The sequence below is a fragment of the Myotis daubentonii genome, chromosome 1, assembly GCF_963259705.1.
Source record: "Myotis daubentonii chromosome 1, mMyoDau2.1, whole genome shotgun sequence".
Lineage (NCBI taxonomy): Eukaryota > Metazoa > Chordata > Mammalia > Chiroptera > Vespertilionidae > Myotis > Myotis daubentonii.
The window spans coordinates 182,434,809-182,455,008 of NC_081840.1; the positions used below are offsets into that span (position 1 = coordinate 182,434,809).

General features: G+C 40.7%; 2 protein-coding genes across 8 annotated transcripts in view; one reads left to right on the forward strand and one right to left on the reverse strand.

Annotated features, from left to right (window-relative positions):
* PAQR3 (progestin and adipoQ receptor family member 3) overlaps positions 1 to 20,200 on the forward strand; it is a 91,371-nt gene that overhangs the window by 20,297 nt on the left and 50,874 nt on the right. Inside the window, exon 7 of one of the 2 annotated variants that reach the window (XR_009448891.1) lies at positions 6,084 to 6,926. The exons of the other annotated variant lie outside the window; for it this stretch is intronic. The gene's annotated coding sequence lies outside the window, so the exon portion shown is untranslated. Of the gene's footprint in view, positions 1 to 6,083; positions 6,927 to 20,200 lie in introns of those variants that run through there. 2 annotated transcript variants of the gene reach the window in all.
* BMP2K (BMP2 inducible kinase) overlaps positions 744 to 20,200 on the reverse strand; it is a 139,058-nt gene continuing 119,601 nt past the window's right edge. For all 6 annotated transcript variants that reach the window (XM_059667579.1, XM_059667542.1, XM_059667551.1 and 3 more), the window contains one exon: positions 744 to 7,541. In XM_059667579.1, the coding sequence (XP_059523562.1) occupies positions 6,106 to 7,541 (1,436 nt within the window). In that variant the 3' untranslated portion in view covers positions 744 to 6,105. The remainder of the gene's footprint in view (positions 7,542 to 20,200) is intronic.

Here is a 20,200-nt window from a genome sequence, read left to right on the forward strand (position 1 = left end):
TAAAGAAGTTAACTATAACTGAACTTGAACAATGGTACATTCCACAGTTCTTTTTTTAATATAACTTCTAACTTGTGATATTTTGCTCCTTTGTACCATTTATTAAAAAGACACAACACCCTTATTTTTACACATAACTTTAGATAAATGTTACTACTTCAACAACAAAAAAGTCCATTCATAACAAACAAGATAAATGTTTCCACAAGCCACCTCTCTAAAGACTCCAGGCTGTGGAATAAATACCTAAGATAATACATATTGCGACATTGATGCCAAAGTGAGTCCAGCAATCCAATAAATAGGTTTTTCTCTTTATCTTGAAAAAGCCTCTTTTCTGACATAACCAAGGAGTACAATATTTTATTTAACCAAATTGTAAGTTATGTATGTTATCAGTTTTTAAAGAGTTTAAAAAATTAAACATAATGCATAAACTATGCCAAACATTCACAAGGCACTTCAGAGTCTTATGTTTTTGCTTCATTTTCATCTTAAGTATCTGTAATCGTAATGCCTGAAGAAATTGTGCTATTAAGTATTTTTGTTGCAAAAATGCCATGTCACAATGGGTTTTCTTACTTGAATCCTAAACTGTGAACCTAGAGATCCAATTCTGTTCATTTTTCTCTTTCACTAGCTGGTACATAGTGCTTAATGTCTGTAGTGTGAATGAAATAAGTGAATAAAGTTTATAACCAAAGTTTTCAATAAGACAAATAATGAAAAACTCCAGTCACTGATTATAAAGAATATGCAATCCATTTGAGATTTATTGCATTTAAAGAAAGCAGATTATTAAAACAGGTATGATAAATACAATAAGAAAATAACTTTAAATTTCAAACAAAACAAAGTGAATGGGGGACAGAAACTCAGTCGATAAGAATAAGCAATGTCAAGACAAAGTAGTAAAATCAGTTAGTGCTTAATAAGATAAAGGGAGAAAATAAAAGCAACTGGTACTATCTCATAACAGTTTCCCAGCTATATTTGAAGTTACCATAGAAAGTACATTTTGTAACTATTAGAAATATAAAAAAGATGTAAATCAGGCTTAATAAAAGTTATTTGCTTAGTGGTACATAAAAGGCTTCAGAAAATTCAAGTTTAACAAAAAAAATGGAAATGTAATCAAAGAAAGTGCACTTAAAGCTGTTTGCCAGCAATTAAAAAGTAGTTCATTACCATACTGCTTACTATAGATGACTTTCAATCACAAAAAGAGCTAGGAATAAAAACAATTTTTTCAAAAATAGCACTATCAGTTTTTAAATAAAAATCACCCCAAATGATGACCCATTGCCTTTTCCTCTGTCTACCGTATTCTTTAGTGGCTTTTATAAACCCTCACGAGGAGTGAAAGTTCTTTTAGTAATGATTGTGGTTGCAATTCCATTTAAAATTGATATATTCACATTAACTCTACTGAAGAGACATGTGCATGTGTGTTTACATATTTCTCTTAATATATAAACACCAGTGTGTATAAAAGTTTTCAAATAAACTATCATTTATGTTATTCTCACAGTAAGTATGCCATCTCATTCTCACAGTAGATCTCTCAGCTCAAGATTGAACCTAAAATGATGAGTAATTTTGCTTAAAAAGAAAAAAAAGGTGTACTGCACATTCTGTATACATGAAAATGAATGTACCCAAACTCCTCAGGACTAGTGATACCAATACACATGTACCTTCTAGCAGTGCTTATATGAAGTACCAAAACCTAAGAGGACCAAGCAGAGCAGCTGAGTAGTGAAAACTGCCCTGCCTGGTGAATATCAGAGCAGAAGAGGGGGGCTCAACTTGGGTATTTTCCATCAGCAAGATGAGGACAAGACTCATCACTGTTAAACAGTAAGCAGGGTAGGGTCAAAAAGAACATTTATCTACAGTCCCGAATAATGTTGTAACTGTGCCCAAATACACACACACACACACACACACACACACACACGTGGGTCAGTGGAACAATTACACCATTTCTCAGACTGATCCTTTTGCATAAATATTCTAGTCAGTTAAACTTTCATCCAGCCTACAACCTTTCCTCTTCCACCCAACATTTATACCAAGCAACGTTAGCGTCTTAACAGATACATTCTTTGAAGTGATACTATTAAAATAATTAAGCAAATGGTCCACTTTTAGAAAGATTATTCAAAATCAACAAGCATGATTAAAGCTGTTAGGGCAGAAATAACTTTGGCCTCAGATTTTTGCTAGCTTCATATTTTACTTCCCTTAGTGATGTTTGTTCAAGTATTACAGGTTTAGAGTTATAACTATTTAACATGCTACAGCACAACGCACACCTGATTAATAGGAATATAATTTCAACTTTCCTTCCCTAAACAAGAATTGGACCACCCATAATAGAGCCGAACTTCCACTGCGTGCTGTGTGCCAAGTGTGTGTCACACTTTTTCACATGCTTTGGGAGCTTTATTTTCATAATTCTCACAAGGGAAGGAGCTGGGTATCAGCTGTATGGAGCTGTATGTACAGCCTAACAGCAGTGGGAGGAGATGACTGAACATGGAAAGCAACCCTCATCCTGTACTGCGGGGGGAAATGCCTCTACTCCTCCAACAAAGGACTCCCCATTTCTAGCCCACTGGGTCCCCCACTGAATCCCTACGTGTTTCCTCTGAACTATAATCTGTAGAGGAAAGTCACTGGGCTGTAACACAAGAAACTTAAAAATGTAAATATTTTAAACAATGTCAAAGTTGTTTCTTTAGAATTTATCCACATTATAACCCAGAGTCCAGGTCACTTAAAAATATTCATTGTATTGATACACAATCCTGGGCATGTGCCCTGCCCAGGAATCAAACTATGACCTCCTGGTTCATAGATCAACACTCAACCACTGAGCCACCTCAGTTGGGCTTCATGAAAAGCAAATGTAAGCAAGGCCTTAGTATCAGAGAGAGACTAGAATTTCATGTTTACATCCCATGGAGACCACACGAATTCATCCACTGCCCCTTCTAAATCGCAGAACTCCTGAGGTCTAGCAGAGACCAAGGCCAAGGGCTAAAACAGTCAAAGAAGCACACTGGGTACACATCAACCAACAGATTTTCATTTTAAAAAATTTCTTCTGTTTGATACAAACCTACGGTAGTTCATGAATTTATTATATGTAATCATCAACTCCTCACTTTTAAAATAAAGTATCCCGTGAATCTACTTTGTAAAGTTTTAAAGAACATCTACTTAAACATTTGGATTAGCAGTACTACTCAACCTGAGAATCAGAAAGAAAAAAAGGTGCAAACATATTTGCCTTTGGCACACACAGGACAAGTATTGGTACAGTTGGGCTCCAAAGTGCAGCTCTTAAGCAGTAATGTGATGCTTGATCTGCCTCTGCTAACTGTGATTCACATATTGCTTCCCTATCAGTCCACAAATTTGCTTCTGTTTTTGTTTTTTTTTAAACTGTTTTTTTTTTCTTTTTTAGAACTGTGAAAACAAGCAAATAGCTCATCCCAACTGGGACACTATCATTAAGAGATTCTAATAAGATTACTCATAAAATACACTTTAATTGGGTCCAAAGAGAATTTAAAATATAGCAATCAAGGAGAGTGCCAGTTGACAAGAGTTTCCACCCTTTCTGTGAATAGCTTTCACAGAAACTTCTACATGTTAATTTGATAGGGAAGGAGACAGTTAATTATAATTTAAAATACTTGAAGACACATTCATATATTTAATTTCTATCTTATTAGTTCCTATAAAATCTCAAGTTTCTAATTAGGATTTATGGTGTAAAAAAAAAGGCAATTTGGTAGCTGAGTTCTTTTCATTAAAGACACAATCAACTAGCAGAGTTAAGACACCAATTCCTCATCATCTGATACCTTTTACTACTATGTAGCCAGTGTAAGATGGTCAACCCGGCAGAGGGCAGAGGTTCGCAGCAGGATCTGAGTCCTGCCCATAAGGCTTGGGGCTCTCACTGTTCTGTGCACTTCATTACAACCCCCCCACCCCTGCCCCAAACCTATCGAAAGAAACTGTCGCTCCTGACCTGGGGAATATTTGGTGAAGGTGGTAATTTAATAAAGTACATTATTATATACATGATTTTACATTGTAAACGTTTAAAAACCTCAGGGTTTCAGCTACAGCTTTTTTTTTCTGAAATAAAAAGTCTATATAATCCTTATCTCCTCACACCATTTTCCAATAATCTCCTTTATTAGGGACGTGAAAACAAAAGTTTTGAGCAAGAAGCCATTCAAAAGCAGAACATTAAATGTTCAAGTACTGTTTTTTCTCTCTTCTATATCATTTTTTCTTTTACATTTTGCACACATCAGGTATCAAGTTTTTGTTCTAGGCTTCAACGTAGATATTCCATATTAATGGCACTTGTTTTTAAAAATGAAAGTTTTAGGCACAGTAGTTATTTCTGGCTCTGCTTTGTAGAGAATGGTAGAAGGATTAAAATCTCTGCATTCCCCAGAAAATAAACTTCTGATTCTTTGTGAAGACAGGATTCTGTTTTACTGTTGGAAATTAGAAGGGACCCTTAAAAAATCCACAAGTGCAGCCTGTGTGTGTACAGACAGCCTTGGCTTTAATGCTGGGTTCTGGAATGAGCCTGGATGAGCACACAAACATGACATTCTGATACAAAAATAACAGCGCGGTTCTCCCGCACATCTGGAGCCAGGCCACCTGCATCCCCTGGATGTCAGTGCTGTCACCAAGTCAGTAGCTGGAACCCTGGGCCAGAGCTTCCAAAGCAGCTCCCTCTTCCCGCCTGGAAGAGACACCAAGTCACTACCCTGTGGAGATATTTCCTTTTGCGATTTGGTTTATTTAAAAATCACCTCTTCTGAGTGAATTGTAAGAATGAATGATATAAAGAGCTATACAAGTACACAATGGCGGATTCTATGGAAATGCCCGGTGGTAGCCTTCAGCTTCTGGCTATTCCCCCTTCTAGACTGGTCATCCTGTCAGCTGTGACCGGACCAGCAAGTCCAGTGCGGGTTATTCAGCGGGTTCTATGTGGTGTCACGGCAGCCTTGCTGGCACTACTTCTAGCAACCTTTCCCCAATTGCATGATGCAGTTCCCCAGATTCGTGAGTACATCATGGGAACAAGAGGTCTTCCAAGCCAAGATGGTAACCTAGCCCCATGGATAGTTGACAACACTGAGGTGGCTGGTGAAGGGAAGTACAAGAACATTAAAGCGGCATTGTCTTTAATGTACCATTTAGTAAGAAAGCCTCAGCAAAATCCTGTTGAGCAAATCAAAAGGAGGTTAACGCTGTTTGCTACAGTCCGGCCCGGAGTTACACCACACATTGTCGGCCTGTACACCTCATTGGACTTTAGAGGCAGCCTCATCGCTCTCCAGCAGAGGGTGAGATGTAAGCCTGCTACGGGGCTTATGGACCTCCAAGAACATGCGAGAGTTGGACCTAGGGGACGTGCATTTGTAGCCCAAGTAAAATTAGTTGTATCATCTGCAATGACTCCCTACATCACTATTAAGTCCTTTGTCCATGAAGGCATGTCTCACGCAAGCTTCCTACTGGGAGTTGGTCATGAGATAAAGAAATTTATGGATGTCAAGGATAAACTGCTCGAGAAATATGGTCCTGCCATGTTTCCTTACTTGAAGGCTCTTAGGCTTGAAGGTCTTGAACCGCTTGCACCAGTATGTTTTCCAAATCTGTGCAAGGTTGCAAACACTCGCAAGAGGAAAGCTGACTCTACTTTCAGGCTATAAATCCAATAAGGAACAGCTCTCACATTTACCTGAGTACGAGATGGATGCTGCACTGTCTACAACTACACCAATAAAGAAACGAATTCTTGATAACAAAGATGCTGAAGGAATAAATGCTGCCTACCGCATAACTGATCAAGACATTAGCACAGCAATGGAATCTTCTGAGCCTCAAACCACCATTGATGTAATTAAGCAGTTCTTGGTTGCCTTAGGTGCAAACAGCTCCCAACCTTAATGTAAAAGAAAAAAAAGCTATACAAATCAATTTTCTCTCAAATTCATAAAACTATTCATCCTTTTTTGAAACGGGTTAACACCAAGAGTCCATCAGAAGTCTCTACTGTTTAGAAGGAAATGGAGCAGCACCAAATGGGTCTAATTCGATGGACTGGGGCTGTTGGGCCTGAGGTGAAGTGACGCTCTGCACCACAAGTTCTGTAAAGGGCACGGCACCAAAGTCATCCATTTTCAATGCATCTGCACTATGAAAGGACCCATGGAGTGAGTTGGGTCTTGGCCACCCGGGCAGCACAGGGTTGTGGTCAGCACGGATGTCGCCCAGGCCCTGGTGGGAAGGGTGCCATGGCACGTCTGGGGGATGGAAGGGCTTGGCCCCAAACGGGTCCAACAGACTCTCCTCGGGAGGCAGGACATTCCCCCTGTCCTTCCCATCAGTCAGCGCAATGCTGATGTTCTCCTTGGAGTCTGAGATGGTCAGGAACTCGTTGCTGCTCTGAGAGTCGCGGCGGCCCACCTTTCTGTGCCTGCGGGCCCTCTCTGGAGTGCGGTAGGTAGGCTTCACCGGCTTCTTCGTGCTGGTCGGCGTGCCGTGGTGCCGCTTCCCGTTACCTTTGGACGAATCCTGCTTTGTGCGCCTTTGGCGGGAAGATAGTTTCTGTAAGCTACGCTGTTTGACTTTTTGCTGCTGACTCCCAGTTATTTCCTCAAAGGGCACGAGGCCAAAAAGGTCCTCGTGGCTGTCACTTTTGCCTGTGGACGTGGGAAAGGGCTGAAACGGAGTAGAGCCAAATATATCTACACTTTTGGGACAACCAGGGAGAGTCTGTGCTTCGGGCCCCGCTGCATGACCGTCTTGGACGTTCACCTTCTTGCTAAAGGGGGCCTTCGTGAAGACGTCAAATTCCTCGTGCTCCAGTCCCACAGGAGGAAAATAGGGCTGCTGAGGGAGGCTCTTCTCACTCTCTCCTTGTGGGGGCTGTTGAGCACGCACTGCAAAGAAGGGGACAGCGCCAAACACATCAAACTCCTGTTTGGGAGTCTCCACTCCTGCAGTAAAGGGCACTTGGGGTGAGCTGAGGAGTGCTGCATTCCGATCTTGGATTGGTCCACCGCTGGGTTTGTCTCTGTAGGCAGGGCTCCCAGCACTGTACTTGACTTTGGCCTGTTCATCATCAGAATCAGAGCTGTGTTTCTCTTCCTCTTCCTCATCCTCAGAGTCCATGAGGAGAGGCCTATGACCCAGATTTTCCGGTTCAGTATCATCATCGTTGAAATCTTGTCCTCCCTGAATAACTTCTTCATCCTCTTGCTCTTCCTCTTCACTGCTCTTAGGAGAAGGGGGATCCGATTCAAAATCGCTTTCGGATTCGTCATTTCCCTTCCGCACCTGACCCTGTACGGATGAATTCTCTGAGGTTTTCTTCCCAGCCCGGTGGTCTTTAGACATTAGACTTGTCTTTCTACTCTTCATAGGGCTTGCAGGGCTATTTTCTTGATTCATGGATGAATGTTCTTTTTTCTTTTCAGGAGAACCTGCAGGTTCAAAGAAAAATGCTTTTAGAATTCTAATGCATTTCAAAACCATTTGCAATAAACAATATTTACTAACACAAAGCATTCCAAATCCTTCATGCCAGTTCTCTTGCAGTGGTTCTCAACCTTCCTAATACCACGACCCTTTAATACAGTTCCTCATGTGGTGACCCCCAGCCATAAAATTATTTTTGTTGCTACTTCATAACTGTAATTTTGCTACTGTTATGAATCGTAATGTAAATATCTGATATGCTATATGTATTTTCCGATGGTCGCGACCCACAGGTTGAGAACCACTGTTAGAGTAAGCAATAAGGTCAGTTAGGCTCAGGGAATGCCACTTGTCCTGACCATCCACTGACTGGATGGTCAGGTCCTTCAGAGCAGACAGACTTACTTGTCTCTGTCCCTACATGCCAACTACTCACCTCTGGCCCTCACCTACAGATAAGTTTTATTTATACCTGGCATAGAACTCTGAATACAGTACACAAGCAGATCTTCTCCCTCTTTCAAAATAAGATTATTCAGACAACTGCCCCTGCAATTACCTGCTTGTATTTACCAACCTTTTGCTTATATTTCGTTGTTATGAAGTTTGATATGTATATAGAGATACCAACAAGCATGAATAGCTTGTCTGCTCAATTATGTGTTTCACTTTCATTTTCTTAATTGACATTCCTATATGTGTGTGTGTGTGTGTGTGTGTGTGTGTGTGTGTGTGTGTGTGTGTGTGAACTAGCATCGTAGGAGTCGGCTAACACTGAATGCATCCCCTTAGCCAAACCAAAGCTAAGGACCAGGCTCTGAACTGAGCTGTACCAAGGGCATCTGCCTTCTCCAGATGACACAGCTCCCTTTATCATTTCTATACTAGTAGACATCACATTAAAAGTATATGCCACCCATGAAAAAATAATGTTAACCGTCATTGTATGATTAGTAATAAAGTTGCACCAGAGTGCTATACAACGTCATTGTATATAATGAAGATATAGTCTATTAGTTTACATGAAAATATACTGCCATCCCAATACGCTGGTGTACTGAGCTGATTTTCCAGAGGTAGAGACCGAATTGAGTTGATCCAACCACATACCTATTCACCCTTTCCCCTCCTTTGATTAATCACATATTTTCAAAACAATTAGCGAGGGCTGGAAGTCTAATCTGCAGTCATAAAAATAATTTGCTTATGATGGAAGAATTATTGCTTTCCCGTTGGTAACATGGTGCCCCTATGGCACACGACACCTCTGAGTTATGTCCTTCTCTTTGAAAGTCAGGTCTGCTGTCTTCCCACCTCTCTGACTATTCTTTCTTGGTCATAATTGTAGAGACTTATCCTCCAGTGGCATCTCCTTAAACATGCACGTTCCCCAGGGTCCTGTCCTTGGTTGTCCTTCTCCGTCTGCATGGCTTCCCCTGGGTCTTAACTAATGTATGTTAACTGTCACATGCAACAGAATGACTGGATTTCTAATACCATGAATACCTATCGATCTTATTCATCTCACACTTATGAATATGTATCCTATTACTTCAAACTCAGCAATTTCAAAAGGAATCACCTTTCCTCTGAAAATGGGCTCCTCACCAGTTCCCTCTAAATGCCCTCTGCACAACATTTCCATCTACCTAGTTGTACAAACCAGCAGATATCTGGGAACAATTTTCCCTCTTCCCACCAAATAGTGTTTTTAAAATCTCTTGAACCCGTTCCCTCCTCTCCCTCTGCCATTTCATCCCCTCCTTGTCTCTCGTCTAGCAGCTCTTCAGCCTCTGACCTGCCTGCCTACAGCCCCACATCCTCACTCTGCTCTTCTCCTGTCACCAGAAGGACTTTTCTGAAACTCTCATCCTGTAGCTACTGCGTAAAACCTCTCAGTGGCTCTGAAGTCCCACCCTGAGCCCACAAAGGGGCCGTCCTCTGCTTGGACCTGTCTATGGCCTCAGACCCTGATGTCTCCCATGAATTTTCTTCATTATAGCCACTCAGCCTCTCCCCACTCAAACTCAGTAACTGAACAGATTTGGGTAAAGTGGGTTTTTTTGTTTTTTAGCTGTCTTGCTATCCAACCTCATAACATTTGCTATCAAAACCTGAGGAACCAGGAGCACTCTGCTGTTTTAACATCTCTCTACCATTTAACACCGTGCCTCAGTATGTCCTTCTAGCATTCCCACTCCCACCTGACCTGCCTAGTGGGCCTGGCTGCATTTCAAGACCCAGCCTGTGTCATAGCCCTTTGGAGGCACCCCTTGAATAATGCCTGTATTTGGTGCTTCTGATGACCTTAGTACAAGCCTTACTTGTAGTACCTATTGTACTGTATTACAATGATGTGTTTACTTGTCTGTTTTCCCTACTTGATTATGAGCTCTCAGACACAAGCCTATTTATCGTTTACCTCTCCCTATCACTGTGCTGAATCAATATTTGTTGAATGAAACAAATACTCTGAGCTCACAAATATGGACACATACATATTCGATATACTCAGAAAAAGAGAGTTACATAGACAATAAACCCTTTACATTTGGAGATGTTTTAGCTCAGAATCAGGCACTCACATTTTTTGATTCAACAAAAACATTTTATAGGGTAGTTTCTTATACATTGGTCATTAATTAGTGAATAAAATGAACATGGTCTGTGCCCCCAGGAGTTTACAATCAAATGTGGAGACAGAGTACCCGTCAACATGAATGGGGCTGGTGCTCTGAAAGAACAGAGCAGGGCACACGTCCTGGGGCAGGGGAGGCACCAGCTGCTCTGGACGGCTGGTGAAGGCTTCTTGAGGAGACGCTGACCAGTGACCGGGGCCAGCGTGCCATGGACAGGCAGAAAGCTGCTCCAAGTAAAAGCCACAGCATGTGTGGAGGCCAATTCAGGAAAGAGGTTCGTATGCTTAAGGGACTGAGGAGAGGCCACTGTGCCTGCAGCGTGGAGAGCAAAGGGGATACCGTACAACAGGAGGTAGGAAGGGGGCAAGGAGCACACTGTAAAGGTCCCTATATGGCCATAAGCTCAGTTTGGTTCTAAATTGTGTAGCGGGAAGTCTTCACAAGGCTTTATTTAAAATGGGTGTCATGCTCTGATTGATATTTCCAATGATAACTGAGTGAAGAGAGGGAACAAAGGGGAGGGAGTCAGGGAAGAGGAAAGTGGGTTCCTTCAAGTTAGAGATGGTGGCTTGATGATGGTGGTGTCAGGGTAAAAAAAATGGAAGCCAAGTGAGTGAAGAGGTAGCTGAGCATACAGGCCATTATCAGGAACTGGTTTTGGACACACGTCTTGAGGTATCTGTGAGACATTTCAGAGAGAGCAGGTGTCTGTGACTTGAGCACGCTGGTTGGTTTTTAGTGGAGAAAAGAGATCTAGGAGTCCTCACCATGCAGAGGATACGCAGAATCACACTGACGGAAACCACCTAGGAAGAGGGGACAGAAGAGGAAAAGAGGGTCCAACACTGAGCCCTCGGGGGTCAAACACTCAGAAATCGGCAGGGGAACCTGCACAGCAAACTGAAAAGTGCCAAAGAGGCGGCCCCAAACCAGGTGAGTGCAGCATTACAGAGGCCAAGAGAGGCAAGCACTTCTGGGGAGGGAACAGACAGCTGAGCAGGTGCTGCCAAGAGCTCCAATGCACTGAAGACAGAAAACGGCACTGGCTCTGGTCGGCTTTGCAATTGGTTGGCATCTTGAAGCAAGGAGTGGGCAGGCAATCTAGTGAGGCTGCATGAGGGGGGGAGAGGACACTGAGAATTCCATCAGGTTCTACTAAAAGACAAATAGAATCTTCGTCCATTATTCACCTGCTAGTTCCTTAAAACCAGCCAAGAGCTACGTGCTGTTTCTTTACAAATTTATAACAGGCTTATCTTAAATCCTAACAGATTAAACCCAGATCAAATGCAGAGTCTCCAGTTTGCCTTCTTCGTACATCATACTTCTAATATGAAAAACAAAGATTACTTTTAGGTGAGCCACAGAATTTATTTTCATGAATTTTTATTCAAAAGCAAAAGATATACTGGCAAAGACATGCACTCATCCCTCACTTTGGGAAATTTCCTCTAAGATGCATTATAACTTATTACCTCCTCAGGCTACTTACCCACCCACAGGGAACCACAAGGTGCACGCCTCATGCCTGCTCATGCACACCTTCAGCAACATTCCAGTGTGTTTCCCAAAGTATATTCTGCAGAAACTGTTCCCATAACAAGAGCCAAGCAGGTCTGTGGCCTCTGAGAGCTGAGTTTATGAAATGCTGCTCACCTAGAAAATGCTCAGTAAAGGGCTGTTCAGTCCTACACAAGAGAATCTGTTTAATTTTATGAAACCTAAATTTCCCAGATCTGCTTCACTATACTTTTATTTACATGTAACACCTATTACCTTTTATAGACAATTTTATCAATAGCACTTTGGGAATCTGGGAAAATTTCCATTTCTAGGGCATAGAGTTTTGTTCCCTGGGTTTTCTGGAACATTTAACATAGGACAAAATTCTTCAATTAACAGGAAAATTTCCATTTCTAGGGCATAGTTTTGTTCCTAAAGGTCTTCTGGAACATTTAACGTAGGACGAAATCCTTCAATTTGCCTGTTTCCTTTACTCAATTGGCCAACACTGCTTAATATATATTATTGCTTTTAGAGAGAGGAAGGAAGAGGGACAGAGAGATAAAAACATTGATGAGAGAGGAACATCATCAATAAGAGAGAAACATCAATCGGCTGCCTCCTGCACAACCCCTACTGGGGACTGAGCCCGCAACCTGGGCATATGCCCTGACCAAAATCCAACTGTGACCTTCCGGTTCATGGGCTGATGCTCAACCACTGAGCCACATGGGTCAGGCAGCCAACACTGCTTTCCAAACACATTTGTCAGCTTCTCCTTCTGTCTGCCCTTTGTCAGGCTTTCAAAGTTGTATTAATAGAGTTACACATTTCTTGGTTACAAAGTGCTATACAGATCATTTTATTTGTCAGTGAGGATATAAATTTGTGGGGTTTTTTCACTTACCATTTTCAGTGCATCTTTACAGGTAGCAATAATAGTCCATACTAATTCTAATAGAAACATGATAAAACACTATATATACAACATGTAACTACCTGTAGAACCTCTAGGCTGTTTCTAATCTTTCAACATCTTAAGTAGAGTCATGAACATTCACTTTTTCCTTGAGGGGGGAAAAAATAAAACTGTGCTTTTTAAATCAATTTAACTTTATCAATTTATTGTTATTCCCTTTATGCATACTTCACAGCTAATAAAGTTAACCCAGTAACAGTCTGTGACAAGATCACAGCTGAATGCTCCCTGTTCCCTCATATGTAATGAGGGAATATATACATTATCATGTTCTGAGGGAACAATGTAATAGGCTCCACTACATAAGGCTGTTTTAAAGAAAGCACTTAAAGTAGTGGCTGACATTTAATTTAATAAGCACTCGGTAAAGATAACTAGCATCGTCATTTCCAGGGGGAAGCCAAACTCAGCGATCTCATTCATTATACTCTAAACTCCTAGCAACTTTTCTGGACTCAGTAGTTGAAGATGAGTCTAGATGAGAGGGAAGACTGAGGAAAAGGGAAGGAGAGTGTAATTCTTTGGCTAATTCAAGAGTAATTCAGGTCACTCTATTTTATACCTGAAACTAAAATAATATTGCATGTCAACTGTAATTGCAAAAAATTTAAATACATTAAAAAATACATACACACACACACACACACACACACACACACACAGTAGTTCTGTCCATTTTAGAATTGGCCAGAAATTTAAGTAGGCAAATAATTATATGTCCACATACCACAAGGGTGCATTTTGGATCCTGGAAACTGTGTATCTGATTTTTAAATACCTAGAGTTTAGCACACAGTATAAGAAATTATAAAGGACTGCTTTCAAAAAGAACAATAAAAGACACACACGATGATCTATGCCTTCTTTGTGGTTGCAGATTACATCCCTAAAAAGTATGGGCAACTAGGGAAATTTTCTGTTTGCATAGGCAAACTAGTTTTATTTCTTTTACTGCCTCCCCTTCATGAAATAAAAGTAAGTAATAATATTTATCCAAATTCCTTTTTTCTCCCATATTCTCACAACTCACTCTGACATTGTGTAAATGTCTATTTCTCCATCTTTCCACTCCGTCAATTGAGAGGCAAGAGCAGCAATGGGCCTCTGACAGCATGCTAAGAGCAACTTAAGTGTTAAGCACCATAAGCAAAACTTATAGGTGGTCTTCTCTCTCCAGTGCTTCCTGCTGAGGAAAAGGTAAGTTCCAGGCTACATATTACAACAATCCTAGATAAGGTTTCACTTTCTGTAGTAACAGCCATCTACTTAATTGTCCTCTCTGCACTGTAAAACTATAGAAAAGTTGAGGAAGAAATGGAATTATACAAAAATAAAAACTATTTCAATACATTCTAAGGCTTTTAGTCCTATCCCATGTCTTAAAAGACTTTCAAAATTAGTATTACAAGTTATAATGTTGGCTACCAACTATACAATGTACAATACTTTAAAATGTGACTTCATAGCTAAGAATGCTATCAACTTTTATAATCTATTTCTTTGCCTAAACATATTCTTGTAATAAAAAAATAGAAAGAAAAAATAAATAAATAAATAAAACTGCTCAGATATTCCTACTATTTGCTCCTGGTGCCAAATTGCTTCTTCCAAGCTGTTATGATTTACTAAAAAATTTAAATCAGGATTATTTATTTCACTGCTTGAGTTAATTTCCCACAAGGATAGCCTAAATATTGCCTTATACTTCAATATATCCTAAATCCTAATAATCCCTGTATTTGCTGAGATTTGTATTATTAACATAAAAATGGCTGTTTTTCAAGTAGGTAGAAGGGGAGATATAATATGTGGAATATATTAAGAACATGTATTTAAAGCATAAACAAATATCTAGAATGTGCCCAGAATCATACTACAGTTACATCTTTTCTCTATTAATTGACTTTAAAATGGCATATATTGACCATATTTTATATTCGATTCTATGTAGGGCTTCGTTACATTAAATAAAGTAGAATGATATTTTGATGGCTATTCAGGATATTCTTTATTTCTGTTTTGTGCCTTGAAACTATAAACTGTAAACATTTCAGCTTTTTGAGTATTCCTCATCTTTTGCTGGAAACAGCCAAAATTCAATCAGAGCCAAACCCTAAGAATAAGGTGAGTGGCTAAGACAGACAATGCAGATTTGGGTAAATTATTAATAACAGCAATGGTGAGTTGTGAAGTCTCAAATTTTCTTGTGTGACATGGAACTATTTCTCGGGGAAATTCCTAGTTAACTATTGAAAAAAAAAGAGCAATGGAAGCCACTAAGGTACGTGTCAAGAGAACTGGTACTTATTCTCATTGCTTTCTGGCTTAATGTACCTCATGTATAGAATTTCAAGATAGTAGTTCCAAGCTAACTAAAGTAGTGCGTCAACTATTCAGTACTATTAGTAAAATAACAAACATTTACTAAATAAGTGAAATACAAAATTAATCATATGAAAACAGTCTGTACAGAATATACATAAATATAGCAGCCATAGCTAGTGTTGCTCAGTGGCTAGAGTGCCATCCTGTGCAGCAAAGGATCACAGGTTAGATTCCTGGTCAGGGCACATACCCAGGTTGGGGGTTTGAATCCCAGTTGGAGTGTGTGTGTGAGGCAACCTATCATTGTTTCTCTCTCTCTCTCTCTCTCTCTCTCTCTCCAGAATCAATAAAAAACATATCCTTGGGTGAGGATTTATATATGTACTAGAGGCCCGATGCATGAAATTTGTGCAAGAGTAGGCCTTCCTTCCCCCGGCTGCCAGCACTGACTTCTCTCTGGCACCCGGGACCCGGGCTTCCCTCTAGCCACTGGCAGGCACCTGGGACCCAGGCTTCCCTCGAAGCCCTGGCTTTGTCCAGATGATGTCCAGAAGGATGTCCAGTCTAATTTGCATATTATGTTTTTACTAGAGGCCCAGTGCATGAAATTCGTGCACAAAGGGGTGGGGAGGGAGCCTCAGCCCAGCCTGCACCCTCTCCAATCTGAGACCCTTTGGGGGATAAGCGGCAGTCGGACATCCCTCTCGCAATCTAGGACCACTGGCTCCTAACCGCTCGCCTGCCTGCCTGCCTAATCGCCCCTAACTCCTCTGCCTGCCTGCCTGATCGGCCCTAACTGCTCCCCTGCTGGCCTGATCATCCCTAACTGCCCTCCCCTGCCGGCCTGATCACCCCAACTTCCCTCCCCTGCCTGTCTGACCACCTCTTACTGCTCCCCACTGCTGGCCTGATCGCCCCTAACTGCCCTCCCCTGCCAGCCTGACCGCCTCTAACCACCTCTGCCTCGGCCCCCACCACCATGGCTTTGTCCGGAAGAAGGCCGGATGATCGGAAGATGTCCAGTCGACCTGATCTAATTAGCATATTACCCTTTTATTAGTATAAATTATTATAGATTATATAATACTCCCCTTCCTTCATCAGCAGAGACTAAATGAAAGTGTCCTTTGATGGTCTGTTCTCATCTGGAATCATGTACTGTGTCTCACTTTGTCTATATCTGCCCCAGAGTTGTAGCAGGGATTAAAGTGAGAAAACTGCTTATACATACACTACTTACAACAGTGCTGGCACGTTGCAGATACTCATTAAAGGACTGTATTATTGTTATTGCTAATGTTTTATGCCATCATTTCATGATGATTTATGGAGTACCTGCTATATACTTCCATATACTTCAAATGGTACTGAGAAATGAATCATAAGAGAATAGTAACTAATAGTGTCAAGTGCACAAATGCAGTACTGCAAGGGTTTTTCACACGTTATCTAACTCCCTACCATCAGGCTCCCACAATAACGTAAAAATGGTCTTTAAGGTTTGCTATAATCTTTCCTCTTCAATTTATCAACCACAGCTTCAAAATTGCTCCACTTGCCTTCCATGGCAGATCACTGTCATGACTTCCTACCGCTGTTACCTCCCAATGCTCATTCCTTTGCTTTCTCTTTTCTCTTTCCATTTCTTTCTATTGGTGAACTTAATCCTGTTTCATAGTTTCAACTATATCTTCAGAGAAAAAACAGGAATGGAGTTTAAGAGCTATAACCCAATCTCTTTTTACACATAAAGAATTTGAAACTAGGGAAAATGACTTGACCAAGTTTAGGGCCATCCATTAAGGCCATAGAGACTTCTCTTCTGATGCTACTAGTTTAAAACTCTCATCTGCAAATTCTACAATCAAACTATCAGTAGGATATCATCAGCAGCAAACATTCAATATAGCATATCATTAACCACCTACAAAATACAACCACAGACTTGTCTTAACGTTTCTTTAGTATCCCCTTTAAAAAGCCATGCCTGAAAAGTAAAAAAACAAACAAAACAAAAACAATGAATAGAATGGGCATTGTATTGTTTCTATTTCATCAAAATAGTGTTTTGTTGAACTGAACAATCAATTCCTTTTGAGTATTTTGTAGAGTTAATTCTAGGGATACTATATTCTAATATGTTACTCATACCATTGTGTTTTTATTTAAAACGGAGCACTATACAAAAATGAAATACTCAACTTTATAAAATCCATGGAAGATAAACATCTAAAAATAACCTCAGGTACTTCATCTCTACATAAGGAAACTAATGGAACTTACCTGATAGAGCTAAACCTTAAACAATATTCATCTTACTTACTGAAAGCTTATTAAATATTAGTACGGGTATATGTGAGAGTGAGAAAGATATTAGATTACCAAAGTATACTTTGATAATTTAGTAACTCATCATGGTATCAGATGGCATACAAAGATGAATAAGACAACTGCTGCCTACGAGAAGCTTATCATTGACCAACAGTTGTGAAACCCCGTGCTAATCCTGTAAGATGACCTGGAAGATGACTGACCCAAGTAAACAACTGGGAGGTTCCAAAGAACAAGTTTTCCTAACCATAAATCTGCCAAATGAATATAAGAACATAAATTCATCTATTCCATGTTTGAGTTTTCATAAAAGGAAATTTATAGGTGTTTTAATTATAGTCTTACACAATCTAAAAGAAGGTTCCAAACACAAAAAGTAAAATTTGTAGTCAATTTTCATATATTTATTATAGTATTCTTTTAAACAAATACTTCATGAAAAGAATAAGATGCTAGCTATTGCCAGTCTATTTTATTTTTTTAAATTTATCTTTATTGTTCAAAATATTACAGATGACTCCCTTTTTTCCCCCCTTTAACTCCCTCCACCTCACACCCACCCACCCCAGGTCTTCACCGAACTATTGTCTGTGTGCATGGGTTATGCATATAAGTTATTTGGTTAAAATAGTGCAGATGATGTATTCTTAAATCACACAGTAAATGAACCTTCATAAACTATACCAAAAATTTCAATATATTTAGAAAAATGTCCAAAATGTGGAGAGGGGGACATGTTTGCCTCATACTATTCATATTACCACTCTTCTAATCAGGTTTCTGTCTTTTAGAGGACAGTTCATTTAGTTATAAATCAGGTGGTACAATTTTAATCATATAAGAAGCTTCCAGGTTCAAAGAAATTTTGTTTTGATGTTCTTTTCTTTGCTCAGATTATAGGGAATAAATGGCTTGAAACTGCTATTATAATTACATGCCTTCTGTTGTCTCCTCATCTATGATATAAGGGAGGAGGTGAGGCTGTAAGACTTTAAAGCTCACTTTGAATTGGCAGCATACTGCCTGCCATCATTTCTCAGCAATTTACTATGCCAGGCCCAAGGATTAGAGGATTAGGAAAAGGTTTTATCAAAATCTGTACTATTTCTCTGAAGACAGGCTGAGTGACAAGGCCAAGTATAAGACAATCATATTAGTTGTGAACAGTATTTCCTGGCCAGATTAAAATGCTATAAAACTGACATTTCTAATATGTTACTCATATCATTGTAAATTTTTATTTAAAACAGACCACTTAATACTTTTGTTTTGCAGAACCGAGTTTAGAATTACACAGAGCTAGACTCCTAGTTATACACTATCTAACCTTAAGCAAGTCATTGACTCTGAGTCTGTTTCCACTGTATGTATACAATAGAATTCACTAAGTAGTAATCATTACTGTTAACATTCTAGAAGAATTTTTGATCTTCAAGAATTATATACTACAATCTAAAGCTATAAAACATACACCTAATTCATTATCCTCCTATATAATAAAAGCCTAATATGGTAAGTGTCCAGTCGTCCGGTCATCTGTTCAATCAATCAAAGCATAATACGCTAATAATATGCTAAGGTGACTCAACTGCTCGCTATGACATACACTGACCACCAGGGGGCAGACGCTCCAACCAGTAGTTTAGTTTGCTGCTGGGGTCTCCAGCCAATAGGGATTGAGTGAGACTGGCCGGACATGCCCTGGAGCCCTCCCGCGGTCCCTCCCCAGTCCCAATTGTGGGTGAGTGGGTGGGAGGTAATCAATCAAAGACCATCCTATATAATAAAAGGCTAATATGCAAATTGACCAAACGGCAGAACAACCAGTCACTATGACATGCATTGACCACCAGGGGGCAGACGCTCAATGCAGGAGCTGCCCCCTGGTGGTCAGTGCACTCCCACAGTGGGGGCGCCATTCAGCCAGAAGCCCAGCTCATGGCTAGCGAGCGCAGCCGCAGTGGTGAGAGCCTCTCCCACCACCGCGACAGCACTAAGGATGTCCAACTGCTGGCTTAGGCACGCTAAGCTGTCAGTCAGACATCTCCTGAGGGCTCCTGGACTGCAAGAGGGTGCCAGCCGGGCTGAGGGACCCCCTGAGTGTATGAATTTCGTGCACTAGGCCGCTAGTGGTTTATAAAATGACACAGCACTTGGACTCACAATTTATCATAGTTTATGTTGCAACAAATATTTTCTACAAGAAGCCAGTGCATGACATTCGTGCACTATGGGGGCGGGGGGTCCAGCCCAGCCTGCACCCTCTCACAGTCCGGGACCCCTTGGGGGATGTCTGCCAAGAGGTCCTTAGCGCTGCCGTGGAGGTAGAGGCAGGATAGGCTCCTGCCACCACCACTGCACTCACCAGCCGTGAGCCTGGCTTCTGGCTGAGTGGTGCTCCCCCTGTGGGAGCACACTGACCACCAGGGGGTAGCTCCTGCATTGAGCATCTGCCCCCTGGTGGTCAGTGCATATCATAGCAACCGGTCATTCTGACATTTGTTAGATTTGCATATTAGGGTTTTATTACATAGGATATATGATGGGACCTTTTGCAGACCTAAACTCAATTTAACTTCCTGTTAGATAATGAAACCCATGAAGTGGGTCTAGGGCAGGGGTGGGCAAACTTTTTGACTCGAGGGCCACAATGGGTTCTTAAACTGGACCGGAGGGCCGGAACAAAAGCATGGATGGAGTGTTTGTGTGAACTAATATAAATTCAAAGTAAACATCATTACATAAAAGGGTACGGTCTTTTTTTTTAGTTTTATTCATTTCAAACGGGCCGGATCTGGCCCGTGGGCCATAGTTTGCCCACGGCTGGTCTAGGGTTTGGGAGAGTAGTTAAAAATGAAATGCAGTGTAAGAAATCTAAAACTTTAGT